A 16,826-nucleotide genomic window follows, 5' to 3' on the forward strand; every position below is an offset into this window, starting at 1 on the left:
ACTGCTGTGAAAGAAGGATTTAAGTTACATTTTTTAAGGCATGAGGCAGTAAGAAGGTGCTGATTTCTGCTTGCTGTGTGGAAGAACTGCTAAGCACCTGCAGTGTTCCAGGGGAATCAAGAGCAGAGAATGAGTCCAGCTAAACTGGTTTTGAGTAAGCAGCCTTTCAGGAAAGATGGAGGAGAGAGAAACTGAGAAACCTGCTGTGCAACAGCCTTGTCTCTAAATAATCCTATATGGATATTCACATCTGACAAATACTTGGGTTTAAACAAAAGAAATGCACTGTCTCAGCAAGTGTGTCACTTACCTCGGTATATTTAATACATCTTGTTCAATTCTTAAAAGAAAAATCTAGGAAGCTCAATTTACTGACTTTTGCTGCAGGAGTTTCCAAGAGAAAGTGCAAGTTCCCAGTGCATTTTCCAAAGTACTTGTGCATTTGGCTGCAGTCTGCTTCATCACGTGTGACAACACACACACAACAAATATCTGCTCCAAGATGAATTTATAGTGGCTAATGGATTGTGTAGGCAGTTTCAAAGTTTATAACCTTAAAGACAAAGCTATAGAGAGATACAAAAAGAAAACTTGAGATGTGCTTGGTTCCCTGTAGAAGTCTAGATATGCATTCCAACAGTTACTTAAGGAAACTAAAAATGTGATTGTGCAGGTGTAATCATTTCACTTAAAATACTAAAACAAACTCAGACAATGGGGAAAAAACACTGATTGAAAACAAATTGCTGAAACCTTTGAATTTATCAAAAGCTGAAGAGCACCAGAAGTCTATCCTTTTTTCCCAGAGTGAGTTTTTGTTGGGTTATTGTTTGTTGGGTTTTTAAGTATATTTTTTAAAGTATATCATCCAACCTTTATTATTAGGAAAGAATTTAAATATCTAAATGAAATATTTATTTAAGTTTGCTCACTTAAATTTATTTACATACAATGAGTTTCAGAAGACTGTTAACCAAAATAAATCTCAGTTGGGTAAAGACCTTGAACTAGAGAGAGGCTGATAGCAGGAGACACTATTTAAAAGGTAACAGATTTTAACAGCTTTGTGGTACACAAACAAAAAGGGGTATTAAGTTACAGAACTGGATTTCTATGAAAACTATTTGTGTTCAAAATTATTTTAACAATTTACAAGGAAATGTTATTTCCTTATAGTCTTTAAAAACACATTAATACAATATAAACAATTAAGGCTTTTAAAATGCAAAACATTCAGTAGTTGAACTTGTAGATGCCATTACAGTGCTGGATAATGGTGTCACATGATGAAAAGTATTTCATTCACATACATTGGTACAAATGATACTGCATGACTAGATTTAATTGTGTCATGCACCTCTAAAACACAAGTTTAAAAAATTTAACTTCTCCCCTCTCTTGGTAAATCCAGAGTCACTTGCATCAGCTTTACTTTGCATTTCCTTTTAAGAGAGATCAAGTAAGTGTGGGGTGACTAACAGACTCACAGCTAAACTGCTGATTTAACACAGGAATTGCACAATTCTGGTGGCATCTTGAAGACATTACTAATCTGGAAGTATTGTGGAACTTTTCTAAATTATGTCAGGTTTTATGGGGGAGCTTTTTAAAACAAACATTTCATTGTAAAAACACCCAGTCAAGGCAGTTAAGACAACAAATATTTGACTTAGCACTGGAGAACTTGGGACAACTTCTGTAAGATTCATTTTTGTATGTTCCATCAGTCATTTCTTCACTAAGCTTACATGTGTCTGTGTAAAAGGTGATTATTACAAGTTGTACAAGTAAGGGCTATGCAGCTGGTGACCAGATAGAAGGAGAATTGAAAATTATTAAAAAAAAAAACCAACTTTGCAAGAACTTGTTTTGCTGAAAGCTGTAATATAAACTAAACTCTGTCATTTAACATTAAAGCTCTATCAAGGTATTGTGGGGAAACTGCTGACAGTATTTCTCACTCCCTTATAAAGAAATTGCTGTAAGGAATTAGTATAATACTGAGCAAGAACTAACAGATTGAGAATATTTCTGTGGCACAGGACAAGTACTTGATACTTCTGTAGTTCTGAGAAGTTCTATGAGGCTCAGCCTGTAAACAGTGACCACACACTGCAGAAACACAGGGAAAACCATTCCCAGGTGCTGTGATCTGTCCAGTACAATCTGATGGCAGCCTGCATGAATTGGGGATGCTTTGGCAAGTACAAAGCCTGTCCAAACCAGAACCTGCTTATTGCATCAATGTCTGCACCTTAACTCCCTCACCAGTCACACTTTCCAGCAGAATGTTACAGCACTGGTCATGGCAAGAGTTCTCAAAATACAAGTGAAGAAACCCAAGAGACAATAGGTTTGTCTCTTGAAATCATTGTATCTATGGTCACTTTTTTAAGGGATTCTCTAAAATTATTTTTGCTTGCCAGTCCCTAAGAGAAAGCATGTAAGAAATCCAGAAATGCAAGCACACCTGCTGTAACCCGAGTATATGGAATACAAACATGTAATTATTGCAACTATTCATGATAAAAAATGCAAAAGCTGGATTACAAATGGTTTAAAGTCCACAAGCAGGTTCCTTGTATACATCTGCAGTGTCTTGAAGATGTCAGCTATTACTATGCTTTTCCAAGCAATGGAAGGATTTTATTTCCCCAGCAATACTTTTTTTTCTGTAGTTAATAGAATCACTAGTAATATACACCCATGCAACTGGCCAAAGTCCCAATACTGTTACCTCACAGAGAACCTGGTTTCAAACTTTGAGTGTGAAGGGCTTCAATTGTGAACACAACAGCAACTAAGATAAACCAGTTTCTGGCTCTGGTTAATCTGCAATAACAACAGCCTTAAAATTAACAGACCTGTTGCTGGCCTGATACCAAAATACTGGAGAGAAAATTGTCTATTTTTGTAGATATTTTGGAGTTCCTCAAAACAAGAGATGAGCAAACCTAAGGGTGTTCCCATTACTGAGCTGATTTAAATTTTTAAAGTGATTTAAGACACACTGGTGTTTCTTTTAATTGCAGCTTTGACCTTTTCCTTGGCATGTGCCAATAAGCAGGAACAAAAGCCATCACAGGGTTTCTGACAAAAATACAAGTTATCCCAGCTTTTTTGGAAACACATTCAGAAGAAATCTAAAAAACGTTAACCTAAGATGAAATTTTCAAAACTGCTTAGCATAAATTTAACTTTTCAAAGTTACAGCTGAAGTTTTAACTCAAAAAGACCATCCAGATTTTCCTAAAGGCTTCAGCAAGAGAGCATGAACTTCAAGACAGACAAGTCTCCCATTATTTCATCCAGCTCTGTGATGGAGAACCTCAGTTTGTCTCAGCTAAAGGCTTTGGCTCCTGAGACACTATTAGATCAATCCCCATGTGTTTCACAACAGCTATCACTTATGGTGGATGGGACCTAAACTGAAACTGGGTCAGCACTAAAGGAAGGAAGTTCAAGAGAGTAATTAAAAAAATAATAAAACTTAGTTGAGTTTGTGTCCCTGTGCAGCCCTCAGGTCTCTGTACATTTGGCTGAGTGTTGGACTATCAAACAACCCCCATTTCATTCACTGCCGGGAGGGCAGCACGGGCAGTGCCTCAGCGCCGTCAGAGCAGCAGCTGCCTTGGATTGCAGCAGTGTTACACTGTTTGTAAACACTGTGCAGACTGAGCTGGCAACATTTCAGTTACTGGGAGTGCTAAAACTTCATCTGAATCATTTCCTAGGATTTCCCAAAAATAACACTATTTTGTTGCATGTTTTTCTATGCTGTTGAGGCAAACAGGGGATCTTCACTTTCTGATGATGATTGAGTATTTAAAGACTTTAACCCTGAAAAACAAGGAATTGCCCATTTCAGCACATAAAGCTTCTCCATGAACACAAGTAATCCTACAAACCAGAAAAGGAGTGAGGAAGGCAGATTTCAGCAAGGGAGAACTCTCCAGTAGAGAGCGCTCAGAGTGACAGGAGCTGACATTGACCGAAACTGAACAGTAGGCAACTGACATTTAATAAGAATATTTGGAGCTATCAGAGGATCAGCACAGCTAGTTCTGACTTTAAAGCACAGTGAGAGTGAAGAGCAGTGTGTCCAGGGACAGACACTGCCAACCTGCCAGGAAATGAACCTGCTGGGCATTACCTAGGTGAGAAAATGTGGTCACTGCACGCTGTGCCACAGCTATTTGTGTCCAAAGTAACAGCAAAATTAAGGACAAAGACTTAAACAATCTCTAGAGGTAGCATAGGGACTTTTTATGTTCCAGCCTCTCTTTCCTCCTTAGCATTCCCCTGGGGCACTTCCTCCCCATGAAAGCAGATCACAGCTGAGCTTGCATCCACTGCTTTCCTACTGGGCAAGCTGTGAAAAGAGGGAGCTGTGCAGGAGCACTGAACATCAGACACTCTGTACATGACATGGTGTGACAAGTGTCACTCACCTCTTCCCTTTGCCCACTCAGCACAACAGTCTCTGGCTAGTCATGCTTAATAAAAAAGGATGTGCACTTGTCGAGATGAAATGTCATTTTCAGGCCTTGCACGTGACATTTGCTATCCCTGGACTGAATTAACATTTTTGAGAGGTGGATTTTTCTTGCTCCCAAGGTGTTCATCATAGCACAGATGGAAAAAATGGGAGCATTCTACTGCAACCAAACTACAGCTTGTTATTTTTGCTTTTCTGTAGTATGTTTTCTAATGAGGATTCTCCATCAATTACTGTGCATTTCCTGAGTCACCTGTTCAATGCTGCAACCTTTAAAAATCTACTTTTAGGTAAAATAAGCTCATACTTCAGTATGTTGTATGGAAGAATGTACTTTATATAGATTCTCTAATAAGCATGCTAATGCAAAGAGCTGATCCAAGCAATCAGCTGACTTTGTTACAGAACCAGTGGAGCAGGAATGAAGAATGGTTCAGTTAAAAATACATCAGCTTTACCTTTCACTTTAGTATTTCCTGCTGAATGCATAAGAAAATTCATTTCAAGAACTCAAAACTGCCTTTTATTACATACTGGAAACCTTTTCTCAAGAGCTTGTGTGTACAAGTTTGAAGAAACATGACAGTAATGTGACATCCCAAGTGCGTCAGAGCCTGCCTGGCAATGCCAGCAGAGCCTGTGCTTCCCTTGGAGCTCGTGGGAACTCCTGGGAGCCACAAAAGCAGCTCTGCAGAGAAACTCTGAACACTTCATTTCTGATGTGAACAACATGGACAGCTAACAAAATGTAGTTTCTACATGGTGTTTAAGTGAATTTTCAGGAACGCTGATTTCATTCTCTGGTGTTACAACCCTCTGTTGGATCTGCTTTGCTGGGTTGCAGATTCCATGAGTGTCACAGGAAAACTGGTGATTTGAGCATTTACAAAGTGCCTTATAGAAAAACATTTATCTCTACGGCAGTGCTCAGTTTTTTGCTAATCTTAAGAATACTTGTATGTAGCTTTCTTTATGTCACAACTATAATGCAACAACAAAAATTCTATGATTCTGTTTTCTGTGCTAGCATTTATCTAGTGGAAAACAAGTTCTACTCTACTTTTCTGGACACTTTCATATATATTACGTAGGTATTTGGAGCATGTACATGCTAAATTGTATAAACAGATTTAAAGTATAAATCTATACCCTTTTGCCAGAACATGAGCTGGAGGAAAAAAAAAAAAAGAAAAGGAAAAAAAAAAAAGGCAAATGAAGTAAACTGAAGTAGATATTGTCTTCCTGGTACTCCAAGACTAAATTGTGCAATATTGTTTTCCAAGCTCACTTCATATACATAAAAGCAATTCTGTTCAGGTTTTTTGATCCTCAGATACTGTCAGAGATACCAACTGTGACAGGTGCTTTTGGAATGGTTACTCCCAGTGGGGCATAAATTAAGCTTCCAGGTGAATTTCATTTTGGGTATTAGGAAGCTCAACTGCTTCTAACTTTTGCCGCTAACAAGTTCAACTCATGCAGCCCTAGATTTCAGGAATTTTTTACCTTTTTTCCAAAGCTTCAAGACCTGTAAAGAAAAAAGGATATTAACAGAGGACTGTTTTCATAGCATGCCTTCCACCTCAAATACCCTGGAACCTTTACTCCTCTATTGAAAGAAACTGAATGATCTGGGAGTTGCAACTTCATGATGAGCATTGCATTTAACTCTTCTTCCTCTGTGACCAAATGACCATAATTCCTCTAACTACAGAATATTAAGTTTCAGGTACAACATCTGTCTGAATCTGGAAATGTTACATGAATTCTTCTAATATGAACAATATCTTAGCCAAAGAGATAAACTCCATAGCCACAACAGCTAGATTCCTTCCAAAAGGAGTTCAAGTGGCAATACTGTCACTGAAAATAATAACAAACACTTAGCTTGACATATTTATTTTTCAAGGTCAATAAATAAATGTAAATACACAAAATTTGGAAAAATCTTAGTAACAGAATGTTTTTAAACAACATTCTGGCTTAAAGTCTCTGTTATTGACACTATTGGAATAGTTTCTCATCTACTTAAAGTAGCTAAGTCATTATGTTGGTGATCCTCCATCACATTAATTTCTGAAGAAGTTAGGCTGCTGCAAAGGAAAAAAAGACATCAACCTTTGCTTTGACATAGAAAATTATCTGAACTGCATACATTAAGTATTAAAATTACTTCTCTGGGCATGACTTTTCTAGAGAAGATATTTTAAAATTTACAGTTTACATATTAGAGACCTCCTACTGTTCATTACTTCATCATTATAAAAGGGAAATCATAACAAAAGTGGAAGAAAAACAAAAGAGGAAAAGGCATGGAAGAAAAGTGATACAAGTTGGCCCTTTAGTTGGTAAGACATTCTTCCTTTATGTCATTTTCATTCTAGGTTGGTAACAGATGTGTGTGATGACCGGTTGCCATCAGTGCAGCCAGTCTGCTTGAAATAATTGTGAAGTGGCTTTTTACCAGTGGACTTGTGGTATGCACCCACTTTTGTAGACATTCTCCAAACACCTGGAAGCAGGAATGTCATATTCCACCTCAGCTTGCCCAGGTTATTCTGTGTGAACACTAAGGCTTAGAGCACAGATACAGAACTTGTCCAGGAGAAGCAGCCTTTTTCAAAAGTATCTACAAATCGCTAAATAGAAATTTTTATCAAAAGGTTCAGCAAGAACTAATTGTTATTGATTTAATGGAAGTGGAGGAAGATTTGTGGTTCCCTCAAAATTCATCAAGTGTTCTGTTTCTGCATTCTATAAATACTACAAGATGCAACTTGTTTATTTGGTTCCCATAAATTAGAAAAATCTGGTTTCCAAAAATTCTAAATTAGTGATTTAAAAAACAAAATATTACACCTGATCACCTTTCAATCCATCTCAGAGAGGCAGCTTCACTCCTCTCTCACCCCTTCAGAAGTGTGCTTTTTTAAGAATACATGATTTATAAAACAAACAATAAAGTGTGTTTCTAACTACAGTACACTTGCTTAAATATACAAGTGGACATGTTAACGTCATGTTGAAGTTCAAGGTACTTCTGGATAAAAGGCAGATAGTTAGTTATTTTAACTCTGCATTCTTATATAGAATAACGATTATTATAGACTTTAGTTTCCTCTCATCATTCATCTATCATATGGAGAGGTCAATAAATAAAAGCTTATCTGGTCCAGTTTACCTACAAGAGGAAAAAAAATAATAAAAGAAAAAAGAAGTTACCTATAAAATTACTTGTTTAACCCTGATAACATCTGAGTTGCCATACCCAGTTTGTAGTTGCAAGAAAAGCAAACAATATTCATCTTGCTTTTTAATAAATGCCCCATTTTCATCATGACAATTTCTGTATGCTGCCTATCAAGTCACATATTCTTGGGGCAAGAAAGCTGGCCAGGAGATGCAGTGATAGCAGTAACAAGTATAAATCTGGGTTCAGAAAAAGAACATACCAGATCCAGAAGCAAAGAAATCTGGACACACTGAGGAGGCAGTGCCCAGCTGTTACTTGGGCTCATGTGTCGTGGAGACTATACCCAGCCTAAGATATAGTTTCATACTAAGGAAGTAACATAGAACTCTGTTGTGCTCGTGTACAGACTTCAGGAAAAAGCCTTACACAAAATGAATTACCTTGGTTTAGAGTAGAAGATAAAATAGCTTACTAACTGATGTAATGAGTAATGGATGTCACTATGACACAGGACTTGCCATGAGTTGTGTGTTCAGCTACAAGGTGCAATATTTCTTATGACTAACTCAAAGCACAGCCGCATCCAACTGTGATTTGGAATTCCCTCTTGAGCAGCACGCGCTATGACTTTGAAGGAAGTCTGATTGGTACAAAGTCATCCATCCTCTCTTGGAACATGAACAAAATCCATGGGGTAATCAGGCACAGGCGGCATGTAACAGGTTTGTCTTCCTTTTTACTCCTTGTTTTTGCTTCTGAGGACATGCACTTGGCTCCAGATGGAATCCATGTTCTGTTACAAGAGAACGCAGCTGTTCTTCTCTTTCTCCCTCTCCTTCTCTCGAGGCTCTTTGCGTTTGCGTTCGTTACTCCCGGATTGTCTTGTGCTGGCTGGAGAGGCAGCACCTTGTACCTGCTGTGTGGGGAAGATAACATGGGAAATAAACCCAGCACTATTGCACATACAGCCTGAACTCTTCCTGTGTGGTCAAGCTCACAAACAAAAAGTTTAAGTATTATGCAAACCAGTGGAGTTCAGGTCGGGTTTTTGGTATATACTCCAGGACCTCCACAAAAGTTGTCTATTTCTTGAAAATTAAGTCAGCTGAAAAGATATTTCAAGTTTCATGTGTCCCTTCTGTTGTGTCCACATATACTGATCAGTAGTTTCAATAAAATATGGTTTCAAGCATTTTCTGGCACTTCTGTATTATTGCACTGGAACTTTTTCTTGGTTTCTCTTGTAAGTACATAATCCACATTTCACTGTTTGCAGAGTCAAAGTGCTGGTGTGGGCAGCGAGATAATGGTAAATCAGCAGCAGCTTTTTGTGACTAGAAACTTTTAATAACTTGGCAGGGAGGTTGGTATACAAAGGCAACATAAGTTTTGTTAATTCATCATCTATTCCCTCTGCTACCCATTCACAGCTGCAAATGAGCAGGCTCTTAATCCTGTTCAGCAGGTTCTTCAGTTCCTTCTGCCTTTGGCAGATATGACTCTATGTCATAACTAGGTACTGCTGGTTCTATTAAAGCAACAAACAGTGCAAATAACACAACTTTTACCTGTCAAAATTCTTGTTTCATACTTAAACTTATCAGTTAATGATTCTGAATTACTTCAGGCCAAAGATGCAGGCTTTATATAGATTATATATTATATATTTGTAAATAAAAGCAGTTCTGAAAGCCCTCAGTGGTTAAGAGCTCTCTAAATCCAAACCACCAACTTAAATATTGTATCTGGCACAGAAGATTCAGTTAAATTGCATTTTTTGACAGACATGTGCATGAATTACATTTTCAAAAGACTGAAATCAGCTGCTCATGGGTATGGGATAGAAAGGTGTACTGGGAGAAACTGAAGTGCCTAATTTGGAACAACAGAATAGATTCACATGAAATCACAGTCTGAATCACCTAAAAATGTACAGCAAAAAACTTTTGCAAGGCAAAATAAAGACAAAGCTTCAACTATTATCAAAAAGGTTAGCTCAATACACTTCTGCAAGTAACGTAAAATACTAGCTAATACCATTTTGTAACCTGACATATTAGTTCATACCACCATTCCGAATTAAGTATAAATGAAACCCTAATTTAGAAGGTTAAGCCTGCTTTAAAGTATATAAATGTCTGCAGTTGCCATATCTACATGCATACTCCAACAACTGTAGTGTATTCCTAAAGATTCCTATGTTCACCTCAGGCTGAAATATGTACAAGCACAGATGCATCTATGCAATTATTCATACTTTCTGAAATTGATGATCATATTCTGTAGTACTTTCTTCTTACCTGGACCTGAGCAGCTGCTTGTTCTTGTTCCTGATAGTACTGGGAAGCTCTCCTGTCCTCCTCTTCCTGGAGCTTCTTTGCTAGCTCTAGATCACTGATTCCTTCTGGGATCTGTTCCCAGTTAATTTCTTGATTCTGCTGCTCTTGTTGTAGAGACAATGCCATCAGGTAATCCTAAAGAGTAAACTTGTGAATTAATGCTCTTTCACAGAGAAAAGAGTCAAGTCATACCAAGTGAATTTTTCAGCATGTGCAGCTACACAGTACCATCACTTTTCTCCAGCCTTATCTTCAAATGGAGATCAGGAATTTGTTTCAGAACCTGTCCATAACCTCAACTGCAGGAAGGCTGAGAACAGCTACTTTACATGTCTGCTTTCACAATGACTAAGCTGCAGCACAGAAGACACAAAAACTAATTTTACTTTAGTAATGTTGTTTTCAGGTTTAAATACTATTACCTAGACAGCCGCAAATTATCTGTCAGATTTTTATTCTGAGAGAGAGAATTATTAATTTCCCCCCAGTATTTAAAAAAATTAATGGTGATCACTATAAACTTGTTCAGAATGTAAGATTTTCAAGGAACTTAGCCTTGCTCTGCACTTGTGCATTAACTAGTACAACTCAGCCCCACCTCAGACATGACTTCTTCAAACTCTGTGTCTCAGCAAGAATAACAAACACCCACCATGACACACAATCTCTTGTGGGGTCTGTCCTACACTCAGCCAAGTGGGCAGCTGAAGGCAAAGTTCAGCTATGACAATCTTGATGAGCTGAGGGGAGTTTGTTATGTAGGAAGAAATTCCACAGTCTGCTTCTGTTTCCATAAACAAAACAGAGGTGACATTTCACCTGAGTGAGGACTTGCCAGAAGTGGATTCTGAGAGATTAAAATCCCGTTTTCCAAACTACGCAGTTGGTCTTACTTTTCCTCCCTCAAAACCCTATTAATACATTCAAGTGGCATTTTTGGGAACCCCAATCTAATTTACCTAAAGGAGTTTTACAGTCCCAGATATGCATGAGTATACACACATCTGTGGAATTACACATAAATATGACTAAAAATCGGTACTAACTTAAAATGGAAAGGCAGAAATCCAGTACCTGATCTATTTGATCCTGCTGCCCTCTGTAGACAGTTTCAGGGTCTGATGGAGGCCTCAGGTGGAATTCAGAGTCACAGAAATTCCCATCACCATCCACGTTGTGTAAACTTTCCCACACAACCTTCTCTTCTGTAAGAAAGCCCTGGTCTGTCACCAGCAGATAAAGCTGACCCTATAGAGAAAAACAAGGAAAACTTGTAAAACTAAAAAAAAAAAACTTTTTACAATCTAAGTAGCACAAATGAGACAAATGTTGCACTCCAATAAAACATTCATTTAGAGTTTTTAGCACGTTTAGTAATTAAATAAATCAGCATACAGCATTAAACCACTATACTAGTGTTCACTGCTAAATCAACAGCCACACTATTTCTGTATTCCATCTTGCAACTCTTCATTCTTAATGGAAGTTCATATTGATTAGAAATTAATATAAAACATTAATATATATACATGAAAGAATAGATTAATATATATCAAGCTATATACCTTGACAGCTCTTTAGAAACACACCAAAGAAGTGGACTTAAAACCTGGCAATGAAAACTTTAAATCCTAGGAGTAATCACATTGAATTCCAAAGGCAAGATATGGAGACAAAGGTGACCTTTCCAAACAATCCAAGAGGCATTACCTCAAAATGGCCATATCTCATACCTCAGACTTCATGTTTCATAATGACTTTTGATAGAATTTGAGGTCTGTGTCAATTGAAAGCACTAAATTTAAGATTCTTGCTATCACTTGTTACCAATAATTGCTTTTTTTGGGATTTTAGTAATTTTACAGTTCCATAAGACCAAATTTCTTGATTTCAGATTCTGAAATTATAAAATGGGCTGGTCTGGAGTGAAGGAAACAGTGCTAACAAGTGCAGATACCAAGGCACTGGAAGGATGAAGTGCAAGCTTAGGATGAAGGAGAAGGAGAGGAGCTGAAATCAAAGGGAAATAACTGAAGTAGGCACCAAGTAAAAGGAGATGGTGCTGCATGTCTGAGGCACAGCAAAGCAGCACAAAATGCTTGTTTAAATTTCCATTTAAATCAATCCATTTATTTCATTCTACCTTTTTTATCATGTTTTAGGATTATACTCCAAATTAAGAATGTTGTTACTGACCATAGAGCATATTAAGACTGAAGCTCCCATTAGAATGACTGAATGTACCACATCAAGACACTCAATACAAAATTTGTAGCAGTGCTTTAGCTGTAAAAATCAAGGCAGTTTATTGTGACATCCACAAAAATTTGGTATTTGTGTTCCAGCAGCACACAAAGGGTTCTCAAAGATCACTGTGCTCAAGTTGTACCAAAGCAAGAGGCAGATCCTGTTCTAATGATTTCTAAGGCTAAACAGGGAAGAAATGGAAACTCTGTCCATACTCAACACATAGAGAACGAGCTCCCTGACTTCTCTGAAGTCGTTAAATAACTCTCTAAGGGAGATGTTGAAATTTCACTCACGTCTCGTCAATCCCACTCTGTTTACAGCTGCCCCTGCTGGGGCTGGGAGGTCACTTGATGTAACAAAAATATTGTTTGAAGACTCACATACAGTAATTATTCCAGTATTACCTAATACCATAACGTGCACTTATACACAAGGCCAAACAGAGTGGATAAAAAACCCAAACCAAAACCAAAGAGGTAACACTACTGTATGTTCAAGCTTTGGAATGGGAGTTAACCAGCACAGGGGGGTTCACAGACATAAATGAAGAGTCAGCAACAAGTCTGATCACATAACACGATCTAAGAAATCATCTGTCCCTTGGAAACCTGCCTAAGAAATGAATGATACTCCTGACACTTAAAATTACCTGAAGAAAATAAAAGGAAGTAATTTTGCAACATTTCCAGTTTGCACAAAATACCTATTGCACAACATTCTGTATACAAGAAGTCTTCAAAAAGATATTTAAAAAAAAATCCCAGAGTTTTAAAAATAAAATGTATTTGAACTTTTAAGTTTTATTTTGAACAGTACATTGACAAACAAAACCTTAAAAAGGGGGTGGTTTGTGTCTCTCAGGTTTTCCTCTATTATGCCATACTCCATAAACTGTGCAGCTTAGTAATACTGAAATTGTGAAAATACTAGTTTTCCTATCTCCAAACTATTATAAGCTTAATTTTTCCACACACAAATATTAAGGTATATAATTGCCTTCATAGAATTAGAATCTAGCATCTAAGGATGGATTAAAGCTAACATTTGTTTGAAATAGAGACCTGTTTCAAATCTTAAATACAATTCATATTCTTTGTAAGAATTTCTCAGTCAAAAACTGATTGCAAAAATGTCACATTAGAGTAAATAATACAAAATAAATGTAACACAGCTCCCTAATGAAAGGCAATCAACTGCATTACATATCACCACATCACCTGAACACCACCACTGCAATTCCAATACCAACAGCATACCTTCAAACATTCTGCTTCACTTGAACAAAGCTTAGCAAACTAACAAACACAGGCTCCATAGGACCTGATAAGGTACCTGATAAGGGACAGAGTTCCTGCTCACATTATTGGAATTAAAGGAAAATGGGAAATCACAGATCAGAGATCCAAAGCCTTCTTTCCCTTGTTTTTAACCAGCTTCTCTGATCTTTACATCATAGTAGTATAATTAAATTGGATTCCACAAAAAACCCCAACCAGGACCCTCACAATATTGCTAATGTTCATGGAACCTTTGGCAATAATTTCATATAAAGAGGAGGTTGCTCTTCTGCTGTGAGCTGTAATGTAGCCTCTCATCACGGGTTTGTTCTTCCATTTGCAACAAGAAAATAAGTGTCCTATCTACAGACTGGCTCTGTAGGTGCAGTTTTCGTGCCAGGCACGTTCTCTCCCCAAAGCCAAAGGCACAGGCCACACTCAGGGGCACACCCAGGCCCAGCAAGGAGTGCCCGTGACCCGAGAGAAGCTTTTACCGAGCGCCCTTCGCGCTGCCCCGGAGCCAGGACAGCCTGCGGCCAGGAAACAGCCGCCCTTCGCAGGCACTTCCACAGCCCGGGCCGGGGCTGCCTGCGAGGGACGGGGACGCGGCCCCGGGGGAGGGACGGGGACGCGGCCCCGGGGGAGGGACGGGGACACGGCCCCGGGGGAGGGACGGGGACGCGGCCCCGGGGGAGGGACGGGGACGCGGCCCCGGCCTGTGCCCAGCTCACCAGGCCCAGCTCTGGACACTCAGGTAACCAATGCACACAAAAACGGCTCCCAAGTGCCCCTCACCGAGAACAGATGTCACGCTTTACAAAATGTTTCTACCCTCAGAAAAATCTTAACTGGCCATTTCTAGAGCACTACCAGATTATCTTTTAGATTTGTTTTGAAATGTGGGTTTTTTTTAACAAATACCCAGTCTCATGGGTTAACACTGCTCCCCAAAATACCAGCAGGTAGTAGACAGCAAAAGTATCTACTATTAACTATCGTCAACAGGGAGTAAAACAGTGAAAGTCCCAAGTGCGTAACTACTGTAGACACAGTTTACTCTAACAAAGTTATGACTAATTATTTATCCTAAGAATCAATATTTAGATATTGTAGACCAATGCCCAGATTTTATAGTTTCACATATAAAAACCTTGAACTAAAATTGAGGATAAAGCAAGATCATTCTCCCCAACAGGGATCTCTCAGTCTTCTGGTTTGCACAAAAAAACTCCCTCTCTGAAATGCACAAATATAGGCTACAGGGGATGTTACTAGACCTCCTTTCCTTGGATAATTTAATAATCAGATTAAATAAATAATGTTTTTAAACTACTTGTTCTAATGCCAATTACCAAATTTCCAGCAATTCAGAAAACAGAAAAAGAAAACCAAACATCTGTCCGATAGCTTTGTACAGTAAAGACAAACATTTTAAGCCTTATGTTTTGAATAGTCAATAAATATTCTCTTGGACTTCTGGATCAGATCCCTTCGTTTTTGTAAAGATGTTTTAAATTGATGAATGAGTGTTGTTTTAATTTTCTCTAACAGTTAAAACACTCAGATATACTAATATTAAAAAGTTTTTTTAAAGACAGTATGTGCTATTGAATTCAGAGTAATCCTCAGCATAAGAACTGTACACTTACTAAGAAACTGAAAAATAAACATGTTTTTAAACAGTTATATTCATTGCCTCTACTGTGCCAATCTTAAATGTCCAAGGAAAAAGTGCAATTATAAAATACACTTTGTATTGGAATAAAAGTATCTGTTGAGTTCTGAAGCAGAAACACAACATTTGTAAAGTAGAAACCACACATACTTCAAAATCCAAACAAGTAAGTGTCTTGATACTTTTCAGTAAAGAACACAGGTGCTATTCAAACAAGTCTGTGGGAGAAACATTCCAACTGAACTAAGATCTTCTTACCAAACTGATCCCCTCTTTACAGTCCTGTTTTTCCTTGATCTAGGGAATTATCATTTGATGTATTTATTATCTGCATAATGAAAAGCAAAGGCAAAAAAAAAAATCACATTTTTAACTGCTGAAAATTATTACTGTATAATCACATGAGCCAAGACTATTAGTATGCAATAAAAGGGACAGGAAGTAGAAAAAATTACTTGGGCAAATGGACAAGGTATGGAAATTCAAATCCTTTCACTAAAATATCAGCCTTAAAAAACCCACACTGCACCTAAAAAATACTCCCAGTGTACAGGTTCTTGTATCAGCTGTACATTAAAGCTGCCAAATAAAAGTTTAAGCCTTAGCTTAATTAGAATAATAATCGCTAATTACTTAAGCTGAGTTTCTACAAATACACTGATTTTATTACATGGACATACACATTTATTAAGTTAGTTCCCTTTTGATTAACTTTATAGCTGCTTTATTTATATGCTTCCATGTATATGTTGGTTTGGAGGGGAAAGAGACAAAGGCAATATTAGAGAAAAAGAAAAAATAATTGCATCATTCTTGCCCTAGAAGTTCTGTACCTCCATTTTCCCTGGCATATGTTGTGTCTCCAGTTTTCCCACTGGATGGGCTTTTCTCCACAGTCCAGCTACTGCTGACTACTGCTCAAACTGTGGGGAAACTCCATCTGCAGAGCGAGCACTAAACCCAGGAGATGGAAACAGTGGAGCAGTTGAAAGAAATCTCAACTCTTCAGCAACAATGCATTTGGCACTCACATGAGTATCCTGGAGGGCCAAACATTTCTGGAGAGCTGATCTTGGCTAAAAGCCCAAGTTAAGTCTATTTCTGACTTGATACAAAAGACCCCCTAGATGCATAGCTACTGCAAACAGCTGGGTAGGTAGGAGCCAAAAGAGTTACTGCTGCCCCTAAACATCAATTTAAAAGTTATCTTCTGTCTTTATTAAAAAGTTTCTTGGTATCTCAAATTCTGCCATGTACAAGTCAACAGAAATCCAAATCAAAATGAACACTGTTTACAAGCAATAACTTCAGGAACTAAAACATGTAAATAACTGGAAATGAAACACTAACTACAAGGTCATTCCCTATAATGACTGTGAAAAACAAGAATAATGACCTCTATTTCAAAATTTAGCATTTCAGATTTCTAAGAATTCTCAAAAAGCACAAGATTAAAATCACTGTGACTTAGCAGCAACAAACCTTAAATATTCAAGCCACACTCATTTTCAAATATTTTAACTTTATATTTCTTAGGACTTGTATTTAGTTCTTACAGGTAAAACTCAACACAGATTTTTACTTACTGCCTTAA

General features: G+C 37.8%; 1 protein-coding gene across 2 annotated transcripts in view; it reads right to left on the reverse strand.

Moving 5' to 3' along the window:
• Nucleotides 1-917: 917 nt before the first annotated feature.
• Nucleotides 918-16,826, reverse strand: part of MINDY2 (MINDY lysine 48 deubiquitinase 2) — a 32,628-nt gene continuing 16,719 nt past the window's right edge. The window contains exons 7-10 of one of the 2 annotated variants that reach the window (XR_005953728.1): nucleotides 11,105-11,278; nucleotides 9,992-10,165; nucleotides 8,132-8,607; nucleotides 918-6,026 (exon numbers count right to left, since the gene is read on the reverse strand). Coding sequence is in view for 1 of the 2 variants with exons in the window: in XM_041418881.1 (XP_041274815.1) it covers nucleotides 8,488-8,607; nucleotides 9,992-10,165; nucleotides 11,105-11,278 (468 nt within the window). In the remaining variant the exon portion in view is untranslated. Of the gene's footprint in view, nucleotides 8,608-9,991; nucleotides 10,166-11,104; nucleotides 11,279-16,826 lie in introns of both variants that reach the window. The other variant, XM_041418881.1, reaches the window with a different exon arrangement.

The sequence above is a fragment of the Onychostruthus taczanowskii genome, unplaced genomic scaffold (genome assembly GCF_017590055.1).
Source record: "Onychostruthus taczanowskii isolate IOZ18803 unplaced genomic scaffold, ASM1759005v1 scaffold6, whole genome shotgun sequence".
Classification (NCBI taxonomy): domain Eukaryota; kingdom Metazoa; phylum Chordata; class Aves; order Passeriformes; family Passeridae; genus Onychostruthus; species Onychostruthus taczanowskii.